General features: G+C 35.0%; 1 protein-coding gene across 3 annotated transcripts in view; it reads right to left on the reverse strand.

Annotated features, from left to right (window-relative positions):
- Window positions 1-4,386: 4,386 nt before the first annotated feature.
- The window catches only part of LOC110108955 (pumilio homolog 5), a 43,410-nt gene continuing 20,263 nt past the window's right edge, over window positions 4,387-27,533 (reverse strand). For 2 of the 3 annotated variants that reach the window (XM_028691786.1, XM_028691785.1), the window contains 3 exons: window positions 20,381-20,575; window positions 4,873-5,050; window positions 4,387-4,746 (listed from right to left, as the gene is read on the reverse strand). In XM_028691786.1, coding sequence (XP_028547619.1) covers window positions 4,724-4,746; window positions 4,873-5,050; window positions 20,381-20,575 — 396 coding nt within the window. In that variant the 3' untranslated portion in view covers window positions 4,387-4,723. The remainder of the gene's footprint in view (window positions 4,747-4,872; window positions 5,051-20,380; window positions 20,576-27,533) is intronic. The other variant, XR_003699537.1, reaches the window with a different exon arrangement.

The following is a 27,533-nucleotide window of genomic DNA, read 5'->3' on the forward strand; positions in this document are numbered from 1 at the left end:
TCTTGAATAAATCTCTCTTAAGAGAAAGATGAGAGCCTTCAATGAGAGGATGAATGAACTTTTCCCTTTGAGGAGATATTTATACTTGAAAATTATAAAATTTATTATTTTTCCAAAAAAAAAATCTTTAAAAAAGAGACAAAATCCATTAAAATTTGAAGGAAAAAAACCTCGCTTAAAAAATAAATAGAAAATCAGTCAACAAAACAAAATCTTGCTTTAAAAAAATTATGGGGTCCATATAATGCCCTAATATGAAGCACCTTAAAGCCGTACAGTTGATGCACCAATAAAAAAAATTCAGTTGATGCACCAAAGGCACAAGCCTGGAGCTGTCGAGCGCCACGCTGTAGGCCCACCTAGTTTGGCCTATTTTAGTCCCGATTTATAGCTTGGATAGACCTCTTGTGGTATTTTTAGGGTCCCTAGAATTTTTTTTTTCCGACGTTCCAAACTTAATTTTGACATTTTTTAATCTCACTGGAGCCTCCATGATAAAATTTAAGTAGATATGAGGAGTTTAGAGAAAAATTTTTAATTAATTTTCCAATCAATGCACCAACTTAAAAAATCATTAAAATTATTTAAAATAGAATTTGATTTACAACATCAAGTGTAGATCTATGTTGACATTTAGGGAAAGATCATGCCTCATAACTTTCCAAAGTCATAATTTTGCATCAAGAAATTTTCGAAGCTTATAGATTTGTACATAACACAAGCTTCAACATCTAAAAAATAAGGGATCAAATGATTCGTCTTTAGAAAATTCACTTGATTATCATGAATCTTGAGGTAATATTTAAATTGAAAATGTCAAAAACTAAATTTAAGACCATTCAAACTTTATTTTAACAAATTTATAGTAGAACTAAATCTCTCAATGAGATGAGCCCTTTAACACTGCAAATGGCCTGATCTAAGTCCAAATGAACTCTAATCAAGCTCTTGAAAGAATAGCTTCATAATATTAATTGAAAGATCAAATTATCTCCAAATCTTATATTTTTATAATAAAATCAAGCAAGTTATTGAGATAAATCTAATGAGATCAAGTTCATTCAATTATGAAGTAATGAAGGCACTCAAATGCTGAATGAATGATCTATGATCATAAGAATTAATATGATATGTTTAATGGAGTGTTTTGGATTCTAACCAAAATTATCAAAATTAGATATTATTTTCTATGTGAGGGGATTTGAGAGCTGAAAGAGCTTAGAAACCCTATTGCGTTGCCCTTTGATCATCATCAATAACTATCATCAGCAACTACCAACACCATCTTCTATCATCAGAGTATTGTTGCATGATTATTGACTTCTAACCCGTTATTAGATTTTAGTTGTCTAATTGTGAACACCCCATATCTATAATCTCCAAAATGGGAGTTCACTAATTATTCTCAAATGTGTGTAATATGTTCTTATTCTTCCTCAAATACGAGGAAGGGTGGATTCCTATATCCTTAATTATATAATGGATTATTGCAATGAGGTCATACCTTATACTTTTTTTTTTTTTCATTTTGGGGTTCACATTTAAAAAATTATGATGCCTCTTACGACTTTTATTTATGTGTGTTGGATTTTGTATAAAACTAAGTTATTAAACATTCTTTCTCTACTATCATAAATCTTCTAACATGTAATTATAATAAAAAAAAATTATATCAAAATATCCTGAAGCAATTTTTTCCATCATACTTTCTATTTAATTTTACTATCCAACTATTGATACATTTTGAATTTGCGATACAAGTTACAACTAATAAATATTTTCTCCCATGAGATTTACGAAAGAGAATTAAAAGCAAGGTGAATTCAAGGGGAAGCTATACACACGCTTCTTTTTAAAAAAAAATTAATATATATTTATATATAATAGATAGATAGTATTATATAAATATTATTTAATATTTTTAAAGAAAAACATTCAATTTATATTCCTCTAAATGTTAAAATTAATTTATATGCCTCCATTAAGAAAAATAATTGGCTTTCTCGGTCAATAAAAGTATTATAATTTTATTCTAATACTTAGAGAATAGATGTTATATAATAACCTAAAAAATAAAAAAATTATTTTCTTATTTTCATGTAAGTCTAGCTTTTTATTATGATGATACAAATGATAATAACACCAATCTACTTTTGAGTGACAACAATTTCTTAAATATATATCTTATAACTTATGATCAAAATTTAAATATTCGAATATGTAAAATTTTATAATTAAATTTTTGTTTACATTTTAATTTGTTATTAATATTTAATAAATAATTTAAAATTATTGATACTTGAAATCAAATTAATAATTAATATCACCTTTTTATGTTTAAAATATAGTATTTTAAATTCTATTTCCCCCCCCCCCCCAAAAAAAAATTCTATTGAGGATAAGGGTAAGTCTTTTCACAATTAGGAAATATTATTTCTTTAATATTTTTATATTTAAAATATATACTCACTATGAAATCTAACATTATATGCCACATAATATCAATATTTGGCTATATATTCAATATTTGTCTTCTTGGATAATTATGCCTTAAAGTTGCTTTCTTCATTGTTATCATTGTACTTTCATTCGAGATTTCTTGGCTTAGTGGGGTAAGACAACCATATCGGTGAAGCCAAGTCGAAAAAAATGGTTCATATACATGACTTCAACAGCCAATGATAAGAATTTTTTTTTAATGTTTCTATCATATAGTATGAATTATGTCATTTTGATGGACCTATTAGTAGAGCAATTTAAAAGACTAAAAATAGAGAGTCTCAAATATGTAAGGATATGTGTTAACTAAGTTTAAATATTATTTGCACCGTGATCAATATAGTTAGACCATGTTTCTAATACATTCAAATCATAATCGAGCACGGTTCAAACATATTTGAATATGTGCTCAAACTTTATTTGAACCATCACTATAAGAAAGATAGCAGTTTGCGGCGGACTTTACGATAAATTATTTTTGTCAAAAATTGGATTTGCAACGAAAATTTTCGATGATCTTTTTGTTGAAATTTCACCGCAAATCAATCGTAAATCTGCCTGAAATATTTGTGGCAAATTTTTCCCGCCGCAAATAATTTTACGCCGCTGCTTTTTGAGCCAGATTATATTCCTCCGCAACTTGTATTTTGCGATAGATTCTACTTATTTTGCGGCGGATTTGTCCGATGTAATAAGGTAACTTTCCTGTAGTGTTCAAGCATGCATTTGAAATATGTGTTTGAACTTTTTTGAATAAGGTTGATTCAATATAATCAGCTCATTATGTTATGATGTTGGTGATGTTGCTATAGACATAGCACATATAGAAGTAGGCGATGATTTGGGCATATAGGCTATAAATGATAGTGGTTCCATGAATGCTTTAATTCTAAGAAACCCTAAACACCAAAAAATTCGAAACTTGGAAGTGTTCGAATTTTGCAGGCAACTCATTAGGCTTTCACCTTTTGTAATCAAGCTGTACATGATATATATATAATGAATTGAGGAACAAAGCTCACATATTTAAGATAAAAGGTATGTTTACGAGCTTAAGATGAAGATTTATCATACAATCCTTCAAGTGTTTGTTTTCATCCACCTTAGCATCTCAACAATCTGTTCTTTTTACATATAAAAAACAATATGGCAAGTTAGGAATGAGAGGAATGGTTTTAAGAACAATGCCAAAAACTCTCTAATAAACTTCTAAAGACCCAAACTTCCTCAAACATTCTACAAGATATGTGAGCCAAACTATGTTAAAGCATACACAACATGATCCATAAGTTCATATTACCATATAATGCCATGCAAGAGAAAGCCAAACTATGTGTGCAACTACATGAATGTTGTGAGCATCTATATACAACATGCTAGTGTTGCCAACCCATACAACAACAACAACATCAACAAGTCTTTGTCCCACTATGTGGGGTCGGCTACATGAATCCTTTTTCATCATTGTATCAAGTTAAAGTCAAAATCTCATTTAAATCTAATAAAGAAAGATCATTTCTAATATTTTTCTAACCAAGTCTTTTAGGTCTAACTCTACCATTCTTAACATAAGTCAAATCTAATACCTCAACTTTCCTAACCAGGTCATCAAAAGACCTCCGTTTAATGTGAACAAACAATCTAAGACGACTCTCTATAATCTTATCTTCCACTGGAGCTACTCCAACATTTTCACATATATGCTCATTCCGTATCCTATCTCTAAGGGTAAAGCCACTCATCCACCTAAGCATCCTCATCTCTGCAACACTTAACTTAGTATTATGCTTCTCTTTTAAGAATGACCAGAAAAAAAATTTGTCTAGACATTAAGAAAGATGTGGAGAAAAAGAACAGTTAAGAACCTTGTGTATTGAACTCGATCCATTCATGTCAACTCATCACGCCAACTTATCATATCAGTAAATAATAGTCAGAAATCATTAGCAATAAGGAAACTGAGCTAGATTTTATCAGGTAGTGTATACACATATATTATATATATCATAAACGAACGTTCAAAGATATACAACATATATAAATATAAAAGATATTTACCGCCTTTACAATACAATTCGAATATATACCAAGTGAGGTGGGTAGCTCGCCAGAGGAGTGCCATCATAACGAACGCTTTACTGGAGTCGATGGCGTCTGACCAGCAAAGTTGGCCCTCTGTGATTCTTCCAACAAGTACAATTACTTTTATGTGCCCTCCAGCTTTTCAGAATTCAGAAGAAGGGTTTTCTGTGCCAGAAGTGTCTATAATTGATCAGATAAGCAAATTTTATTGAAATACATAATTTTCTCTTGAACTCGGCATAAACATTTAAAAATAATCAAACACAATCTTATAGATATTTTCATACGCACCTTCTCCATCACCGCATAACTGCTCTACCCGAGCAACTATGTGTTTTCCATAAGTATATTTTTTCAAAGCTTGTGAGTGAGACCGTATGCAGCCAAGCAGAAGCTCTCTTTGTGTATCTGTACAGACGTCCAGAATCTTCTGAACTACATAATTTGCAAATTGATCCTTCATCATGATCTGAAAATGTAAATACAACATAGCTAAGCTAACGGCAGCATATTGTCAAACAATAGCAATTGGGCTTTTCCATAAAGGAATTTATCCTCATGTGAAATGCATCGGCTTTTATGATGAGGTAGTGAAACCACGAGTAATTGTTTCTCCACAATATGGGTGTGGTATATTCTCACAGTGAGAGCTTAGATTTGTTTTTTGGTTTCCTGAATTTAGTTCCTGTTTACAAAAACATGCGCTGGAAGTAAAGAAAATATTTATTTGGAAACAATTAATATAATAACAAGTTAACAACAACATCAAGCCCTTATCCAACTACGTGGGTCAACTACATGAATCTTTTTCACCATTGTGTCCTATTAATAGTCAAATTCTCATTTAAATCTAATAAAGAAAGGCAATTTCTAATATTTTTTACCATGTATTTTAAGTCAACCTCTACCTTTTTTAACATATGTCACATCTATTATCCTAACCGGGTCAGTGGAAGGCCGAAGTTTTATGTGACCAAATCATCTAAGGCTGCTCTCTCTAATCTTATTTGCCACTAGAGCTACTCCAACATTTTCACTTATATAATCGTTTTGCATTATGTCTTTAAGAGTGAAGTCACTCATCCATGTGAACATCCTCATCTGAGCAACACGTAACTTAAAATTATACTTCTCTTTTAATGACCAACATTCTACGCCATTAAGTATTGCAGGTCTCACCACCATCTTATTGAATTTTCCCTTAGTTTGAGGGTCATTTTTGTCACACAACAAGTCCGATGGATTCCTCCACTTCAATCATCTAACTTGAATTAATATCCCTATCTATTTCACCATCACTTAGAGCAATAGACACAAGATATCTAAAACGTGCACATTTTTCAATGACCCGATCGTCCGAAGTCATAGTCCCCCCACTAGATTTATTACTACTATAATTACACTCCATGTATTCGATTTTAGATCTACTTAAATGAAAATCATTAGACTCTAATGTTGACCTCTATAATCAAGTTTTCTTTCAACTCCCTCTCTAGTTTTATCAACAAGTATCATCAGCAAAAAGCATACAACAAGGTACATCATCTTGAAAATGTCTAGAAAGAACATCCATGACAAAAGTAAAAAAGATATGAGCTTAAAGTTGATCCTTGATCTAATCCAACTAAAAGAAGAAAATAGTTAGTCAAACCACCTTCACCTTGTGTTTGAATTCAAGTAAAAGCACCTACATACATATCCTTCATGATTTACATAAAAGCATTATTAATTCCTTTCTTTTTTAGAACTCTCTAGAGCATCTCTTAGAAATCTGTTGGCTCAAGAAAAATGGCACGAATGCATGAATCCTGCTTTGCAGCTGTGGGATTCTATTTCCCTTAAGTCAGATTGTAGTTAACCAGATTTCCCCTGACGGTAATGTCAGGGTTTATAAATCTGGGGTTCTTACTTCCTATGAGCGCAAGCACTCATAGTTAATTACCTCTCTTAGCACGTAAGAGAGAACTCTCGATTAAGGATGAATATATTTTAGGTAATTTAGTCTCAATGGTGGGAAGATGGAGGTAAGCTCGATCAAGATCCCATGGTTCCGTTGTCCCGGGCTATCATGATCCCTGGTCTACTTAGTCAGAGGAGATAGTCGACCCAATCTGACAGAAGGCACCTTGTCGGCAGCCATGGATTGCTTCGTCCAAGAATACCTTATAGACCTGGGTTGATAAGGGTCCCATTTTTGTATCGCTAGATGTTTATTTCAATGACTTGAATTTATCACTTAGCAATTGTATTTCCAATCTTGATTGTATGTTTATTAATTTAAATTTCGATTCCTTATATTCATGTCGAGTGCAAGTCCCCAATTTTTTACTAAAAATTTCGGCAGCCTCCCGACGTCACCTCCCCACCGAGGGAGAAATCGGGATGGCACTGCCGTAATTCTTCCTACCCGAACCTAAGGTTGACGGTGTAGGGTCTTCGATTTCAAACCATCTCACCAGGATCTAAGATCGACTGCGTGAGGTCTTCAATCTGGAACCATCCCGGCCGGATCTAAGATACGACGGCCCGGGGTCTTCAAATTTTAAAACCTTCTGCCCGGATTAAAAATCAACAGCGCAGGATTTCAATTTCAAACCATCCCGGACGGACCTAAGGTACGACGGCTGGGGTCTTCGACACCTGTTTTGAAAATCCTCACATTTCTATTCACATCTCTCTCTTTTTTTTTAATTTCATTTTAATATGATAATAATAATAATAATAATAATAATAATAATAATAATATGGCATAGTATAATTAATTAATTATTAAAAATAATTAATAATTAATTATTTAAGAGAATTAGAGACTAATTAAACTTTAATCAATGAAGTTAATATTTCATCACTAATTAATCATGATAGTTATGCCCAAGATAAATAATTTGTTAGAGTAATTGGTAACTAAGAAATTATTTAGGCAAACTTAAGAAGAATTAGGATTTTAATTAAATTATTAATATTTTCTTAGTATTTACTTATGTCAATTAAGGTTTAAACTAGCAATTAATTCACAAATAATTAAAGCAATTGTAATAATTAATAATGGATTAACTAATATTTTATTATGATCATTAAATTTTTAATAATATTTCTTCTCACAAAATTAAATTAAGAATTAAATAATCAAATTAAATTTATAGCTAATTATTTATTATACTTGGTTAGAAAATAATTACAATAAAAATAATATTATTTAGGGCCAAAATAAGATTTAATTGGGATAATTAATATTTAGAAAGATTATTTATGAATTAAATATAACTTATGCTAATTATATATAACTTATTTCAATTTTCATTTTTCATTCTTAAACATGTTTCTATGTTTCTGAAAACAAAAAATAATTAGAAGATCCAAATATATATTTATTTCAAGTGGAAAAAGAAACAAAATCTAAGAATGCAATATCAAGATACACCTAAGCTATAAGGCTTCTCAAATGGTTTCACAAAGTTTAGAAAAACATTTCAATCCTTAGAAAGATAAAAATATTCAAGTCAAAAAGATCACCAAAGATAAATCTGCTACTGTTTTAAAAGGTTATTATTAGACAGAAATATTCAATACTACTTAGACTCATTTATCTTCAAAAATATTGGGAATATAAAAGCGCCTCCACCAATTCATACTTGGAAACCCTATCTAAATCATTTCCAGCTATTTCTTTCTACCATATATTAAAGTTTTGGAACGTCAGCCCAAATAATAAAAATTAAAAACAAGGTCAAGCCAGCCCAAATGCTATTCAGCGGCACCAGATTCAGCTTTATTTTCATCTTTTCTCCATATGTTGGGATTGTTAAAATTGCTATCTATCAAATCAAAAGAAATTTTTAATGAACACAAATCTTGAGGCATCTTAAGGGGCTGTTTTGATACAGGATTTGAGCAGGATTTATGCTAAGTCCTGCCAAATGGGATTTTGAGGACAGGTTAAATCTTGTGGCGAGATGAATCGTCCGTTCCGCAAATCCCAAATTTACTAAATTCATGAGTTCAGCGAAGTTGGATTTGATCAAAGAGTGCGAGAAAGGAGAGAGAGATAGTTACCTTCATAGCAAGCCAACCCCATCATTACTTTCGATCTAATGGGAAGAATACCATCGAACTGTGTGACTTCTAATTCAATGGGAATGGATGTCGTCGAAGTAGGCAAAGAAACTTTAAGCCACTCCTTCAAAAATCTACCTCACGCTAAGCTGTCAAAGGCTGAACAAAAACGAAGAAATGGAGAAGAGGAAACACAAATCCAAGAAAGGCTTGTTAAGAGAGTTGCTACTTAGCTTTTGCATGTTTTACATTCTTGCAACTCATATAGTTTTGATGATTTTAAATATTATTGTTCTAATTATTATTTTCTCCTAACATTTTTTTTTGGAAGAATTATTTTTGCTTTTATGTGGACTAACATTTAGGATAATCGAACTCCAGACTAAGGAAGACTTCAAATCAAATTCAACATAAGATAGTTTGTAAATTGAAGTCTGTATTTTTCAATTTATTGAGTTTGAGAGAATGTGATTGTAATTGAGTAACTTAGCACACACACTTGGTGAGATCTTTAAAAATAAAAAATTTTCTTATATTGATCGTACGGGACGAACCATATTCGTACGGGACGATCAGGTCAGTTATACCCCTCGAAAGAGCAATGGAACGAACAAGAAGTGAGAAAATTTTTCTAAGTCATGATCGTCCAGATGAATTTCCCTATTCGACCCTATACGATGTGCTCTGGATTCTCACTTTGAATTATTCGTCCAGACGAAGTGTATTATTCATCACAGGACAATATTCTCGGATTTCTCACTTTGTGCTGATCGTCCGAACGAAGCGTAACATTCGTCCCGGGACAATATCCTCTGGACCCATGACTTGAACAGATCGTCCAGACGATTCACCCAGTTCGTGCCAGGACGATGTCCTCGGGACTCATGACTTGAACAGATCGTCCAGACGAACTCCTATATTCGTCCCAAGACGAAGTACTCCGTTCCTTGAAAATTTGGGACTGTCCTGCAGTTTCGTCCAAACTAACCCGTGATATAACTGTTCGTACCGGACGAACTTAGTTCGTATGGGACGATGATTGGGTACGAAGTCATTTCATACAAATATACAATGGGGTCGAACGCAATAGTTTTTACACTATTCGTACAGGACAAAATCTCGATCGTACGGGACGATCGAGTGCGTACAGAACTGAAAGTTGGCAGTTTAAGTTGGCAGTTTTTGGACGATTTTTCGTGTCTTTCTTATATAAGGTCCACTTAAAACTGTCTTGTAATCTTTTTGGTCATTGGATTTCGTGCTTACTGAAAGAAGTGTGAAGGAGAGAGTGAGAGAGAGTGTTTGAAGGAGAGTTCTTACCATTGGAGCGTGAAGGATTCACTTGGTACTCAAAAGTAAGGATCTCAATTTTGTGAATTGTGATTACTTCACTCTTTTCTCTTGTCATTCTAGATTTCTTTTGAGAAGATCTTTCAAGGAGATCCGGCTCTCTGTCGACACTTGGTAAAGTGTGAAAAGACGAAAGGTTCTCTGCCTACAATTAGCGAGTGTGAATAGAAGGAAGGTTCTCTGCCTACACTTGAAGAGTGTGAAAAGCGGGATGTACTCTGTGTTAGGAAAGTTGCTATTTGCATGTTTTACATTCTTGCAACTTGTATAGTTTTGATGATTCCAAATATTATTGTTCTAATTATTATTTTCTCCTAACATTTTTTTTTGGAAGAATTATTTTTGCTTTTATGTGGACTAACATTTAGGATAATCGAACTCCAGACTAAGGAAGACTTCAAATCAAATTCAACATAAGATAGTTTGTAAATTGAAGTCTGTATTTTTCAATTTATTGAGTTTGAGAGAATGTGATTGTAATTGAGTAACTTAGCACACACACTTGGTGAGATCTTTAAAAATAAAAAATTTTCTTATATTGATCGTACGGGACGAACCATATTCGTACGGGACGATCAGGTCAGTTATACCCCTCGAAAGAGCAATGGAACGAACAAGAAGTGAGAAAATTTTTCTAAGTCATGATCGTCCAGACGAAATCATTTTTCGTCCAGGACGAGTTTCTCACAGTAAAATTCGTTCAGACAAAGTCCAGTTCGTCCAGGACGATGGGCAACCGACTATGGCAGTTTCTGGCAATGTTCTGCAGTTTTCGAAACCGACTTTTGATATATAATGTTCGTACCGGACGAAATTTTTGTCCCGGACAACCAATTTCGTCCGACGAAATTGGTTCGTACAGATGAACAAATGGTTCGTACGGGACAGCTTTTTACTCAGGTCGTCCGACTAACTCAATTTCATACGGGACGATCCAGATGCGGCATAAAAACATTGTTTTAGCAATTTTTTGAACGGTTTTTTCATGTCCCTTCATTTTATAAGGAGTTTCTAAGTAAACTATTACAAGTACCTTTGGAAGTTGTTTTATCTGGGGCTGGAGCGGAGAAAATGCATTGAGAAGGGAAGAAGATCCTTGGAGGAGATTCAAGGGGTGTGGAGGGGAATCACACGGTCCGACCGAAGGCTCTCAAGTGAAGTTCAAAACAACATTGGTCGGTTCTGCCGACCTTGAGAGTGTAAAAGACGACAAAGTGTATCTTTGACAGCCATTGTTGTTTATCGTTCTTTTGGAGAAAATTAGAAGAGAGAACTTTGAAAGGGAGAGAGGAAAGGGTTGGAGTTTGAGAGGAGAAAGATCCTTGAAGGGGATTTCAAGGGAGTGTGGAGGGATATTTCACACGGTGCTTCGGCGAACTTGAACCTAGCATCGAGATTCAAGGGTCGTCTTGGGGAAAGTTTTGAGCGAAGAGAAGAAGATATCGTTTGGTGTCAAGAACCCGGCTACTCGCCGGCACCGGGGAAGGTGAAAGTTGTTCTGTTACAGGGCTTCTCCGCTTTGCTGTGGGAGGCAAGAAGGAGAGTCACATTGTGGTATTGAGTGTAATACTACGGAGGGGTTGCCTCCAGGGAATGGACGGATAGGTCATAGATTTGACCAAACATATATAGCAATCTGGGTGTGTTCTTTCCTTATTTTTCCTTCTGCAATTTAATTTTCATTGCAAGTTGTTAACTCTAGTTGAACAGTTTATTTTTTAAACTTTTAATTTAACTGCATTAATAATAAAATATTTTCTAAAAAATCCTCAAGGAGTAGGAAGTTATATTTTTATTACCAATTTCACCCCCCTCTTAGTTAGCCTTGGGACATTTAGTTAGGCTTAACATCATAATTCATATTGAAGAGTTCCACATTCTGCCTACATCTTGAGGGGTAAAGACGCGGTTCTCTGCCGCACCGGGTAATGGTGGAAGAGAGTTTTGTGAAAGCTTCTCCGCCTTGCTGTGAGGGCAAAAGGAGAGACACTATTGGTATTAGTGCAATACTCAGAGGGTGCTTCCGGGGAGTGGATGTAGGTAGTGTTTGACCGAACAACTATAAATCTTGTGTGTTTTTATTTTCCGTTGTTTTTCTTTTTTTACTTTACTGTATCTTTTGATCTGTGGTTGAAAAATCTTTTTTACAAAAATTCACTAAAATTTTTATCGGTTTAAAATTTAAAAGAGAGAAATTTTTAAATTACTAATTTACCCCCTCTTGGTTAGCCGCTGGGATGTAAGCTTAGATCTAACAACCTAATTCATATTGAACAAGTTTCAACAAGGCTTACTGTGTTCTAAATTAGAAATTAATATAATTAGTTTAATTAATATAATTTAAATAGTTCGTAATAAAATATGTAAATGATTAATTAGATAATTAACGACATAATTAATAATTAAAAACATACAAAAATAACACTTAAATAATTAATCAAATAATTAGTAGTATAAATATCAATTAAATAATTAGTAATTTGAAATCATAACTAAATAATTAACTAGATAATTACCAATATAATTAGTAATTACATGCTTATTAAAATAACACCCTATGATGCAAAGATACAGACATGGCGACACGGATACGACACCACATGGGACACGTCAGTTATTGAAAATATAGGACACGGACACGGGTTGGATATGGTATTATAGTTTTTATATTTAAAAAATAGTGCATAAAAATTAAATAAGTGTAATTTTAAAAATAATTTGAAAATAATAAGTCATTTAACTAGAATTTATGCTTAAAATGATTAGTATTATGATGTCGAGAGTTAGACATTGATGTCGTTTATCAGTCATCGAGAGAGGAGATGAAAATACCTTCAGTGTAAAAAAGAAATAAAAATGAGAATATTCGATGATTGGGTATTAAGTGCGGACGTTGATTTGGTGTTGTGGATAGGAAATAAGAAATTTAGTTTAAATCCCGCCAAATACAAGAAATTATATTTAAAAAAATTCATAAAATATTTAAGATACACATGTCGGACACGCGTGTCCAATTTGTATTTAATATTTTTTAATTGGACACATTTTCGGCATGTCCGACACATGTCGGAGGAGTGTCGGGCAAGTGTCGTGTCGGATACGGTGTCGGACACTGCACGCCTCTTTGAGAAGTGTCGGTGCATCATAGATAACACATAAATAAATAATTAGATAATTAGTACTATAATTACTAGTTAAATCATTAGTTAAGTTATATGACAATTAAGTTAGCTTTTAATTATATTATTTATAATTGTAATTTATTGACGGTAATTAAAATTGAAATTAATAAGTAACTTGTATTTAAAATGCAAATTAAATTTGGGTTCTTAATGAATTATCCATCTTAAATTCAAGTTACATTACCAAATAGTTTCACAAGATTTATTAGGATTTAACATTTTTTTGCCAAACAATTTTTAGGATTTAACATCCTCTGGATTTACTAAATCCTACGTATTGCCAAACAACCCCTGAAAACAAAACTAAAGTCCAATTTGATTTTACTTATGATTAGATAAAACTACATCCATTCGATTAAGCTCTAGAACATTATTGGCAAAGTTGAGCTAAGGTCGTTGAACACTTCAATAACACAATCCAAAACCCGATGGGCCTAAGCTTGACCAAATTAAGCTCGCCCAACTAGGTCCACTCCATGCGCATTTAAGGTCATGTCAATGATCTTTGTACTGGGCAGTAATAGAATTGTTGAATATTCCAGGGGGCATTGATTATAGTCAAATTGAGGATGTCATGTGAATAGATTACAAGCCGTTCACCTAAGGCATATTTGGGCCTATCTCAAGGCAGATGATCTGGCAGCAACCGTACATTTTTGGGGGGGGGGGGGGGGGGGGGGGGGGGGGGGGGGGGGGGGGGGGGGGGGGGGGGGCGGGGGGGGGGGGGGGGGGGGGGGGGGGGGGGGGGGGGGGGGGGGGGGGGGGGGGGGGGGGGGGGGGCGGCGGAAGTCTTGTGATCCAATTTGGGATCCATGTCTTGAACTAGATGTTTTGTTGCAACCATTATGCTAACATGTTGGTTGCTCAAGCCACCACATCACCTTGTATTGAATGCCTTAGCAACATTAGAGCACTAACACTATGTCACCTTGTATTGAACTTCCATCACTTGAGTTTATGGAGGTGAGGTAGGAAAATCCAAACTAATCAAAGAGTTCTCCACAATAACCTAGGGGTCGCTAACTAGATGAGAACTCTCATGACGTGAATTCAGAGAGGAGTAAGAGAAGAACTGCATCTAATTTTTCCCTTTCTCAATGCCCAAGTCATTGTCATATACAGGCCTAAACCTCGCTGAACATTATTAGTATAGCCGCTGTCACACTCACTCACACTAGGAGATGATGAGAGCTAAACGGATCTGTACATTTTGGAGACTAGGAAGGAAAATACTGGTCCTCAGATCGTAGAGATGGCTCTGCTAGAGAAGGAAGAAAACCAAGGTGAGGGTCTGAACTTAGTAAGCTTCAAATGGGAGGAGTACAGGCGCATTTAAGGAAATAGTCGTTCAGGAAAAGTTTAAGGACATGTAGAATTAAGGATTGTTTTTGCTCTCCATACTTCTAAGGCATGTGATAAGAAATACTTGAGTTCGCAAGTAATCCTATCGGATTTACTCGAGTTCGCAAGCAAACCTAATCAATAATTAGTAAAACAGCGAGAAAACGAAAGAAATGTGGTGGAAGAATGCTGGCTCAAGAAAAATGACACGAATGCATGAATCCTGCTGTGCAACATTAGGATTCCATTTCCCTTAAGTCAGATTGAAATTAACCAGATTTCCCCTGAGGGTAGTGTCAGGGTTTATAGATCTGGGGTTCTTACTTCCTATAAGCGCAAGCACTCATAATTAATTACCCCTCTTAACACGTAAGAGAGAACTCTCGATTAAGGATGAATATATTTTAGATAATTTAGTCTCAATGGTGGGAAGATGGAGGTAAACCCGATCAAGATCCCGTGGTTCCGTCGTCCCGGGTATACCATAGATTTCAGTCTACCAACACTAACAATCATTGACCGTAGTGTCCAGGGAATCTGATTAGCAGCCATGGGTTGCCTCCTCTCAGGGATCCCAAGTAGACTGAAGTGGTTAGATGTTGATTTTAATTTGATTTAATTTGGGCTGTGACTTATGGTTTCCTTAGAAGTTGCCCGATAATTTATTTAGTTTGGGGCTTACGACTCCAATTAGGAGTTGTCAGGAGATTTAAATATAGATTGAGATTTATGACTTTCGTAGAAAGTAACCTAAATATTTGATTTAAATTGAGACTTATGGCTTTCGTAGAAAGTAGCCCGAAGGTGGGCCTTACAACCTAACCTTATAGGCTAGGATGCCCGTAGGTTTGAATTAGATTATTTGGATTTTAGGTTCATTAGAATTTATTTAGTAATTTTCCTAAAACGTTGGGGCTTACGACTTCAATTAGAAGTTGCCCAAAACGGGTCTTACAACCTAATCTTATAGAATAAGATGCCCAAAAATTTAAATTTGACTTGAATTGGATTTGGATTAGGTCTTAGTGCTTCCTTAGAAGTTGCCTAATGATGGGTCTTACAACCAACTCCTATAGACTAGGATGCCCAAGAATTTTAATTGTTTGGGTAGGACTTATGGCTTCCTTTAGGAAGTAGCCTGAAAAGCGGGTCTTACAACTTAATCGTTTAGACTAAGATGCCCATAGGTTTAAATTTGATTGTTTAGGGTTTAGGATCATTACTATTTATTTAGCAAATTTCCTTAAATGTGGGGCTTATGACTTCAGCAAGAAGTTGCCTGATAATTTGTTTAGTTTGGGGGGCTTACGACTCCAATTAGGAGTTGCCCGTTAATTTATTTAGTTTGGGATTTATGGCTCCAATTAGGAGTTGCCCTGATAGTGGGACTTATAGCCTCTTTTAGAGGTAGCCCGAAGAATTTTGGTTGGATATGTCTTATGGCTTCCTTAGAAGTTGCCTAACAGTGTGTCTTACGACCTAGCCCTGTAAGCTAAGTGGCCCGAGTTGTGAGTCTTACAACCAAGTCCTTTTAGATTAAGGTGCCTGTGTGAGTGGTCTAGGTTTGTGTTATCACCTAAATGTTTCCCTCAAATGTCGGACTTACGGCTTCTATTAGAAGTGACCGGGGGTTTTAATTGAAGTTTAGGAGTTAGGTCAATTTTACCTAAAACTTTCCACTAAGATCGGGCTTACTTCTTTCCTACGAAAATTGCCGGGTAGTGGGTCTTACAACCAAGTTCTTATAAACAAGTCTGCCCAAGAATTTTAAATTTGATTGTTTGGAGATTTGTTTTGACCTTGTTTGAGTTGGTTGAGTTTGTGATTTTTGCACTTCAGGGCTTTGATATTTGTTTTAGTGTTTCAATTTGTTTTGTTGTGTGCTCATAACTTGTTTCTTACTACACTATGAGTCTAGTAGTTTTTCAGTACTTCAGCTTTTCTTGCTTCCCAGTACTTTTATCTTACTAGTAGTTAGATTTATTATTTTTCAATATTGAATTCTATTTATAATTGTGCCGACTCTTATCTGCTTGATCGTAGGTGTTCGTAGTCAGTGGTTGCAGTAGCTGAGGCTTGTAGTTGCAGAAGATAGAGCCCAAAGATAGTTGCAAGAACTCATACAAGAGGGACCTTGGAGAACATACAAAGGACTTTGAAGATTTCTGAGTAGTTTGGAGAGGTACAATTAGTGAGAGCTTGTAAGTTGGAGAATTGGTGAGGATTGTGTTGAGAGTTTGAGAGTCTGTACAAGTTGATTAGTGAAACTCTTTCTCTTTTTTTATTGCATTTTTTATTATTTTCTATTTGATTAATTAAAAATTAACCAATAAATAAATTTTACATTTCATTGCTCTCAATCTTTTAAATAACTCTCGAATTTTAAAACTCTCAGAATTTTAAATTTTCTTATTTAACATTTTTCTTTAAAATGGATCCCATATTTTGAAACGTGCTGATTTCAAATGACTTTATATATATATATATATATATATATATCAATCAATTATTTCAAAATATATTTGAAAGTCCTCTTTTTTTACATATAATGTTATATTATTATATATATAATAATAACAATAGATTTTTATTATTATTATTATATATTATAATACATATAATATATATTATAAGATATATATATTATATATATTAATATATAGAGAGGGAGATTGGGAAGGAGCAAAGCCCGATCGGGCATAGAGGAGGCGGAAGTCACGCACGGGGGTGGATTGAGGCATCAGAGTCAGATGCTGAGGCGTCGGGATTGGTGTGTAGAAATGTCGGCTTCAGCCCTTATAGGAGTTGCGGCTAGGTCGGTCGGAGAAGGAGCAAAGTCGGACAGCCACTAAGGAGAGGAAGAAGTGACTTTGTGCGATCTCTACCCTCTGCGAAGCAACGAAGTCGGACAGTGACGGAGGGGTGGGAGACGAACGATGGCGGAGGGGGGAGCGACACTTGCGGTCTCTCCGTCCCTAAGAAGGAATGAAGTCGGATGGTGACGAGGGAGCCGAAGAACCGACGATGCAATCCCTGCACCTTACGCGAATCACTAGAGCCGAACATCAACGACGAAAAGAGAAGATGAAGGGCGAACCCTAGACTCTTACGAAGCAACGAAGTCGAACAACAATGTTGGAGTCGGAACAACGAAGTGAGCAAGCGTAAGTCCTTTTTTTTCCGATCGTTTCTATCGATCCTTTTTAAAGAACTGAGTTTGCAGTTATTTCATTTTGAACGAAGGGTCACTGCGTTTTGGAAGCAAACCGTGCGAGGTGGGACCCGCTCGAAGGCAGGTATGTCCGTTGCTTCCAAAAATTCTCTGTTTCTTTTTTTTTTTGTCAACAAAGAATAAACAAACGATAGAAAATCTTATAATAATCAAAGGGAAGCAAGAACAAAGCAAAGATACAATAGATCCTCAATTCGAGAGGAGGTTCGTCTCTCCCAAATGTCTAGACAAGATTGTCTAGAGCCCAAGCCTCCAAGAAACCCTAATTTCAATTAATCAAAACATAATCCTCCTCTAATTCACTCATCCCCTTTAATACAAGATATTTCCTAATTTAATTTCCCTCCCAAAACCTAGCCGCCCACTCCGTTTGAACAATTCATTCAAATTACATAATGGGGCCCGCCCCATTAATTGGACTAAGAAGAGTAGGCGGAAGCCTCCGCTTCCTATAGACCCGTGGCCCTTGTTTGGCCGGCTGGGGCTGCACCGGTTCACCATGAACCAGTCTAACAGCATGCTGACCGGTTTGCATAGATGATAGTTTAGGAAAAACAGCTAAACCTGACAGCATATACTGCTTGCTATTCAAAAAAGCAGCATGTGCTGCAGTTCGCCAACACCAAAGATGGCATGAAATGGGCTACCTAGGAATTCATCACTAGCATACAAGAAAAGCTAATGCCTTTATTTTATTGATGTAGACATGCTATAGCATAGAAAACGTGGTATGTTATCAGGAATAGACTTATTTTATGGATTGCATTCTATTGATCTCTTAAGAAAAAAGTTAAATGCCAACTGGCTAGAAAGTTAACAAGCGTGGGTTTGAAAAAGTTGCCATTTTAAGGTAATTTGAGTTATATTACAGCTGGCCATAAGTTGATATGTAAATATATACACAACCGTATTGTTTCTATACACACATACAACTGTTATAATTTAATCATATGAAGAACTAGTATATTATTGTTAGTGGAAAGGTACATGTTTTTGCTTGTATGATAAAATTTTAACCTAAACTACTCATTAGCTAATTTATTTTTATTTTTCCAAAAATTAGGGTGGAAAATGTTATATAAACACAATGTGGAGCAAACTGATGCACTGATATCCAACTTACCTGACATCAGATCTTTCATAACTCCATATAGGGTAACATCTAGAGGCTAAGATTACAAGTGTTACCATAGTTGCATGACTTTCCGCTGATATCAAATAAGTCCTGATTTTATTTTTGACTACTAAAATCAAAGGATAACAATTAAATGTATGGAAGTCATACAACTTTCCCAGAAACTGCTGATCGCTTTTTTTTATTTCGGGCCAAGATAAGTCAACGCACATATAAAACCAATTGCTATTTCACTTGCAAGGTAAGTTGAAGTCTGGGCACATCCACCTAACTTAGGCGATACTACCCTTACAATGGTTTGCATTAGACATAAAACAGCATTTGGTAAAAAAAAATGCAGCTCCATCCAATTACTGGTATAATTTAGTCAGTTATTGAAATTTCTCAGACCAAAACCTGATCAGAGCTGGGGTTGACGGAGAAACACGTTAAAATAGAGGTCAAATGTATCACACAAAATAAATCAAGCTAATTAAACTTCATATGAAATATACACATCAACAAGCACCATCATAAACTGCAACCAATTTATGCAGTCTTCTAAAGAAAACAAGACAAAAAGCTAAACAAAATTTAGAAGTGTTTCAAAAGATAAGAATCAATTTTCCCCTGTTTCAGAATCAGATGATGCAGGTGCAAATAAAACAGAGAATAATAAGAAATATAATTCATGTTTTTTTTTAAATACTCAATAACAAGCTATTGATGTCCAAAAAATATACAGCCACCAAGCAAATGCATGTATTAAATAAGAAAGAGAAGTACTGAGCAACAGTACTAAGTATCATCTGAGAAGCATTATAGAGCCAAAAAGAGTTCGATTATCTTTGAAGACAAGTTATAATGAAGCATATTATTTCTAAAGACTAGGGCTGTCAAAATCGGGTCATGGGTCGGGTTCGGGTCCAACCCGAAATTGATCTGACACTGTTCAACCCGACCCGAACCCGACCCATTTTTGCAAACGGGTCGGTTTTCCGAACCCGAACCTGACCCGCTTCGGGTCGGGGTCAACCCGAACCCGACCCGCTTCCGGTGTATTTCATTAAATTTTTTTTATTTAATTCAATTTATTTAAATTTAAATCAAATTAAGGTAAGATTTACTTCAATTAGTTTAAAATAAATCAAAATTAATTTAATTTGTACAACATTGTTTATAATTTTTTGAAATATCATTTACTTATTTCATAAAAATCCCTTAAAACTCTCTTAAATTAATTAAAAACGGGTCAAATCGGGTTGATTTCGGGTTTCCGGGTCAACCCGAACCCGACCCGGTTTTACAAACGGGTTGAAATCTCTAACCCGAACACGAAATTTTCGGGTCGGGTTCGGGTCGGGTTTTCGGGTCGGGTTAAATGTTGACAGCTCTACTGAAGACTATGCAACAGCTTAAGAGATGCATATCAAGACATCTTTAAACAATGGTTCCATAATCGAACAACATGAAATTTTCAGAAATTCAAAAGAAAAAGAAATCAAAGCATTAGTTCATCCAGCATACCAGCAAATTGTCATTCCCTTCAGTTTGACCAACTATTTCCATAATCAAGATTTCTCTTTCAGCAGAGTTACCATGCTCAAGACACTTCTCAATAACATTGGAAGCAAACTTATGCTGGCTCATTTGCACAACTTGACCAGAAAGTTTGTTGATGATTTGGCTCCTCTCTAGAGGTTTTCCCCTCTCCAAAACATGCTGAACAAAGTAAAAGAAAACACTGTCACATTGAAAACAAGAACAACTCTGAGCATTTCAGCTTCATAACAAAATCGGAGGACAAAGTTAAGAGCATTAATATAAAGATGATAATCTACCCAAATAAAATCAAAGAAACAACAGATTTTATCAATAAAGTTAAATAACAAACAAAAGTTCCTTGCTCACAGTTATAGGTTTTGAAGAAGCTTAGACTCTCCAATTCCAAAATTATGTAGCATACCTAGCAGCACAGTGCATAAAAACTAAACTCTGCAGCATCAATCCTCAAGTTGTTTTTCAAAATCAGAAAAAAAAAACAAATCTTGAGGTAAAAATGAAAATGACATGCCTATCAAACTTGATGCATTCTAAATCTATCCCAGTCCTTAGTTTTTCCGCCCTTGTCTTTTTAAGATAAATATTATTGATTTGAATGGCATTTGTTATTTAGGAGAAGTTTGACAGTTTTTTTTTTAGTGATAGTTTTTCCTCTTTCAATAAAGCCTATTTCTATAAATAGGGCACCAAGTCTCGTACCATGAAACAGATGTTTCTTTTAACATTCTCCCTTTTGGGGTTCTTTTAACATACTCCCTTTTGGGGTTCTTTTAAAATTCTTCCTTTTGGGGTTCCTTCATATTTTCTTCCTCTCTACCTCAGATTTTCTACCTTTGAGGCAATTCATTCATCTAATCATATTACACCTGTATTCACTTTATTTTGTTCTCCATTTACATCGAATTCATCTTCTTCTCCGTTAATTTATAAGATCCAAAACTTGTTAACATGACCACTTACGCTCCCCTGAACCCATGACTTCCCAAAACCCCTCTTCCACTTGTGTCCACTTCATCTATCTTTCCCACTTCTCATGATCTTCTTTGTTCACAAAACAACATCCAAATCATAGTCGATCCACATCTCTTCAATAACTTGCACCAACTCAAACGCATCCATCATCATTCCTTACCAATTCTTGTGTATTATATCATTGAGAAGTTTGGTTCCTTACCAAATCAAACGAAGGCAAATGGTAAAGGGGGTTCTACGGAGGCAAATGGTAATGGGATTCTTCGGAGTCAAATAGTAAAAGAATGACAAATGATTGTGTATCTGATCATTACAAAACTCTGATACTTCCGGGATGAGTGCTTATTATATATTATGATTATGAAATTATGCATTTAATGAAAGGATTTAAAGAAAGAAAAGTTTATGAAAAAGAAAGGAAAATTGATTAAGGGAAATGTTTTAAGAAAATGATTATGAAAATGTCTTATAATTTATGTCTATAAATGTTTATTATTATTTTTTTATTGTTTTATTTTTATGCTTAATGACATGTTTAAGAAGAAAAATATTTCATGAATTTAAAATAAATGTTTATCATCGTTGAGCATTGGCTTATCCTACTTTTGAAAATATTTTTTAGGTGATGGTGTTAAGAAGTGATGGCAACGAGACGACAGTACACCTACTGTCGTAGAGGGCCTCAGGAAGAAAGGTTTTATATTTTCTGTTATGTGCTTGAGTCAATGGATTGTAATGAGGAGTTTATTGGAGTTTATGTTTATGTTTATGTCTATATTTTTAGTGGTTGTGTTTTGAAGAAATTATTGAAAAATTTTATGTTGATGGGTTAGTGGCTCTTTCATTAAGTTGTTTGGATAATATTTAAGTTTGTCCTTTTATTAAAAGATAATGAAATTATTATGAATTATATGTTTTATATGTTTTTCATACGAATGACTGTTCTCGCCCCGTTATTTCGGGCTAGACGGGTCGGGTCGTGACAGTTATCTTCCTCTCTACCGCATGTCTCCCTTCCTTTGAGGTTCATTTGTTAAATCATCTTACACATTCACTCTCTTTATCTCTCAATACTACTTCGATACTAGATTCATCCCTTTTTCTAAGGAATAAAATATCGAAGAAAAAAAAACCATCACAATTTTCATTCCATAGCTTAATTGCCATCAATTGGCATCAAAGCCAAACTCATGTACCAATCTGCTTCCATAACCTCTTTCCAAAACCCCTCTTAAACTTCCATCTTCCTCAACCAGTCATCTAACTTCTCACAATTTTCTCCACTCGTAGAACCACATCTTGATCACAGCTACTCCCACATCGAATACAAATGCACCATCATTGCTCTGAGTCAATTTTCGCTTATTATTTTGCTGAGAATCTCACTTGCATAGCTCGAATAATGACAACACTCTCCTCACCTTCAAGGCATGGTAATAGCTACCTTTCATACTCCTATTAGGCTTGCCCCTTCAATTCCATCCTTACCGCCTCTAACTAGCACATTCTTGATGCCCAATATCGCTCGCACCAACTATCATTCACACGATCACCTACTACTGCAAATGCGTCGAGAACCCACACTCAGTCGCATCACCCTCCCAACTTCTCTTTCTTGCTTGCTTGTTTGTACTTGCTTTGCCAATCCACATCGAGTAGTCCAATGAAAAGCCAATTATCCTACCCACATCCCTAAAAACAACTCGTAAATCCAAATTAAAAAAATGTCAACTTCAATCAATTAGTACCTAGATTCAGTTAGATCAGTAGCAAAGTGTCAGTGGCTTTAACCTTCTAGATGTCTTTGTAAAGTTTTGGTAAAGCTCTTCAAGATTTTGAAAGAACCCTCTACTAATATTATAAAGGCATAAGTGTTCTTCCACTTTGTCTCTTGCTCCTCAAGATAGAAGTCCCATTCATCTGCTCTTCTTTGAGATAGATTTATCATTCGCCACTCTTCGAAATGGATGTCACTAGCTCATAGTTTAAAATTGCGCAATAAGAGGCGCGCTTCTGCGCAATTTGGACCCATGCCGCCTTATTGCCAAAGCAATTTTGGCGTTTCCTGAGGCTTCGCCTCAGGTATAGTGAGGCGTGCCTCAATTGATGTATTGCACAATTTTGGTTGAGGCGTGCGCCTCATCAAAGGGTCTCACTCACTTAAGTTTAAAATAAAATTGCTATTTCCTTCTTCCTTCTACCAGTCCAAGCCGAACCGAACCATGGTTTAAAATTGCGCAATATGAGGCTCGCCTTGAGGCCCGCCTTTGCGCAATTCAAGTGAAAAACGCCTTGAGGCTTACGCCTTAAGTTTTTTTTATGAGGCTTACGCCTCAACTTGGTTGATGCCCGCATTAAGGCGCGCCTCGCCTCACTGGCGTGAGGCTTACGCCTCACCCGATATATATTAAAACTTACATAAATCCTGAAGTAAAGCCGCAAACAAATCACACTTCGTGTACCCCCTAGTCTCAGCCACTTCCTTAACCTCTAACCCGTCGCCATTTTTTAACATATTATTTGAGTATTATATAAAAATTTACTTTTAACATTTATTTGCACTTAACACAATTTTTTATTATGAGGCTCACACCTCAAAATGCCTCAAGGCTTACACCTCGCCTTACAAATAAAAAACGCCTCAATACCTAATTGCGCATTTTTAAACATGGTGATGACAATGTTGATGACTTATGAGTTCTTATGTGATATGTCATTGCTATTTATTTTTTAAATTATATGTTAATGAAAAAAATACTGTGATTTGGGAAAGATGGAGTTTGAGTTGAACTATATTTCATGTTGTCTTATTATTGAGATATTTTGATTTCACTTCATATCTTGTGCATTTTTATGTTTTATATATTATTTATTCATTAGTATAAACAAAATTTATCATTTTATATTTACGCAATTTTTTGATTTTGAGGCTTACGCCTCAAAACGCCTTGAGGCTTACGCCTCGCCTCACGAACAAAAAACGCCTCAATTCCCGATTACTATATATATATATATATAAAGTGGGCAATTAACATGACAATAATCATTCTTATTGAACAAGGAAGAGAAAATTGAGTAATATTGAAGATAATGAAGATATGACATTCATAGATACAATTGAAGAAGAAAATTCCCTTGAAGACCCATTTAGTGATGGGACATGATTGGATTTTATATGTTCTTTCTTATTTGTACTTTGGGAGTTTTGATAGACTTATATTTGTGGTTCTGTACTTTGAATTTTATTATGTGATGCATATATTTCATCTATTTTATTGTTTTCCACTAATTTCACTTGTCATTTAAATGTTTTTATTGTATGATAGACTCTTACTGTTATTTACTTGCTAAAATCCTTAAATTCTCATTTACACAATTCTTCGTCCGTGAGACTTACGCCTCACACCGCCTCGAGGCTTACGCCTCGCCTCATTGACAAAAAATGCCTCGAGGCTTATTTACGCAATTTTAAACCTTGCACTAGCTTAGTACAATCGATGACCCTTTGTTCCTTGTCCAACAACATTGCAACTTTTTGGAGTTATTTATAGCCCAAGAGAGTTGTTGCATGCAAGTCTACCTAAGTCCTTATTATCTTTTTAAATTAACTATGAGAGTTGTAAATGTCATTTACTATTTAGGGATAGGTTGATATTTTTTTAATTTATTTAAAGGGTTGTTTCATCATTTTCAATATGAAATTTTTTTAAAAATAGGACCCATTACCCTACAATTGAGTCAATTAAAAAAGTTCATAATAAAATAAAGAAATATTTCTTTTAACTTCCCATCTAGGGATTCATTCTACCTGTCAAGGTTCCTTACTGCTAGCTTCCTCTATAACTCTTGCCTCCTTATCTTTGAAGCAGTTCGTTCATCTAATATCTTACCCTTTACATATTTATCTCTCTGTTCCTTTCTACACTAAACTTTCCTCTTCTTCAACAAATCAAAATATTAAAGAAAAAAAAATCAACCACGATGTTATTTCCATTTCCTAGCTCATAGTCAATTGATATCAAAAGCAGAACTTGTTTTTTTTTTTATAAATAATAGTGATGTTATGTTTGAAAGCAAAACTTGTTTATGAGTCTACTTCCAATCCCATCATCACTCTTCCTTCACAAAATCTCTCTTCAACTTCATCTTTCTTACATGGTCATCCCACCTCTTGTGATCTCTACTTGAAGAATCACATCTCTCGATCGCAACCACTCTTGTACCTCTTCAACAAACTATATTGAACACAAACTCAGTGTTGTTATTCATCAATCATCATCTACTTTCTCATGGCAATAGGATTCTAATGAGCTTTAAAGCCATGCTTAAGGTTGGTTCTTGCACCTCCGTTCGAGCCAACCAGTTCAATTTCTTCCCCACTACCTTTAGCATGTGCATCTTCAACAGCCCATCTACCTCTGCATCCTCCCGCTGCCTCACATCATGTTAAATTCTTAGTGACCTCAACCTCAACTAGGGGCAATGAACGATCAAATTTTGAGATAATATAGGGTTGGCTCAAAATTGGCTCGGCGGATTAGGCCATGGCTTGCCATTGAATTGTGGCTCAATTCATTTCAATTTCGAGCCAACTTGGATTAAACTTGAACCTATAATGCACCGACACTTCTCCTCAAAGAGGCCTACAGTGTCCGACAAATATCCGACACGACATGTGTTCGACACAACATGCGTCCGACACTCTTCTGACAAGTGTCAGACATGCTGAAAACGTGTTCGATTAAAAAATATATATTAAATACAAATTGGACACGAGTGTCCGACATGCGTATCTTAAATATTTTATAAATTTTTTTAAATATAATTTATTGTATATAAAATTTTTACTTATTTAAAATATAACAATTAAATTTCTTATTTCCTATCTAGAACACCAAATCAATCACCCGCACTTAATATCACATTCATCGAATATTCTCATTTTCATTTCCCTTTGACAGGTTACAACTTTGATTTCATAACAATGCTTAATGTCATCTCAACATCGACGTCTAATGTCATTACAACATCAATATTTCAAAACAAACTTCATATCAAAGTTTGACGTCATCTTTACATTGATGCTCGATGCTAGTAATTTCTACACCCACAACTTGACATCTCATCATTGTCCAACGCCTTCTCAACATCAATAATAAACAGCCTCTTAACATTGATGCCCAATATTTATTGCATAACATCAATGCCCGGTTCTCGACAGTATTGTCATATCCTCTCTCGATGGAGAAATTATTCTGTGTGGAATCCGATCACAACGATGTGTTCGGTTGCTTACGTGGAAAGGGTTAAACAGTCAATTGACTTGCGTAAACCTCGTAAACCCGACCCGTCTTCCAGCCCGACCCGGGAGATTTAGGTTGGCGCTTCTTTTTTCAGAATTTAAGGCGCGCGCGAATCACCGCAATATATAACGCTTAGAGCCAAAATTTTCGCAGAGAAGCCAAAAATTTCGCAGAGAAAATGCCGATGAAGATGGAGATTGATCTGGAGGAGGATGTTGGTTTTTATGAGCAGACAATATTTTCGCAGGTCTCGGAGGAAGCCGATAACCTGGAGAATGCCGACGTCCCGGAAACAAGCGCACATGAAGCAGAACACGTAGAACCAGTGGGACTGGACGAAAAGTTCAGCATCTCGGTAATGTTCCCCTCCTTCCAAGTTTCGTTGTGCATTTATTGTGTTTAGCAAAGATGCGGTTTTTTATCAACAATGTGCATAATGTAAAATTGTAATTGATTTAAAAAGAATACTCGATGTTCTCTTCTTCTAAAGCATTATTGATCTAGGCTACAATAAGGACTTTGTAGTTCGATTTTCTTATTTTAAAGGTTTGTTGCGTATTATTTGCGTATGTATTGCGTATACATTGCGTATATATTGCGTATACATTGCGTATATATTGCGTATACATTGCGTATATATTGCGTATACATTGCGTATATATTGCGTATACATTGCGTATATATTGCGTATACATTGCGTATATATTGCGTATACATTGCGTATATATTGCGTATACATTGCGTATATATTGCGTATTGTGTTGCTTAATTGCTGCTTATATTTTGCGTATCGGTTGCGTATTGGTTGCGTATTTTACCATTCACTTAATGCGTATTTCTCA

The sequence above is a fragment of the Dendrobium catenatum genome, unplaced genomic scaffold (genome assembly GCF_001605985.2).
Source record: "Dendrobium catenatum unplaced genomic scaffold, ASM160598v2 original_scaffold_71536, whole genome shotgun sequence".
NCBI classification, from domain to species: domain Eukaryota; kingdom Viridiplantae; phylum Streptophyta; class Magnoliopsida; order Asparagales; family Orchidaceae; genus Dendrobium; species Dendrobium catenatum.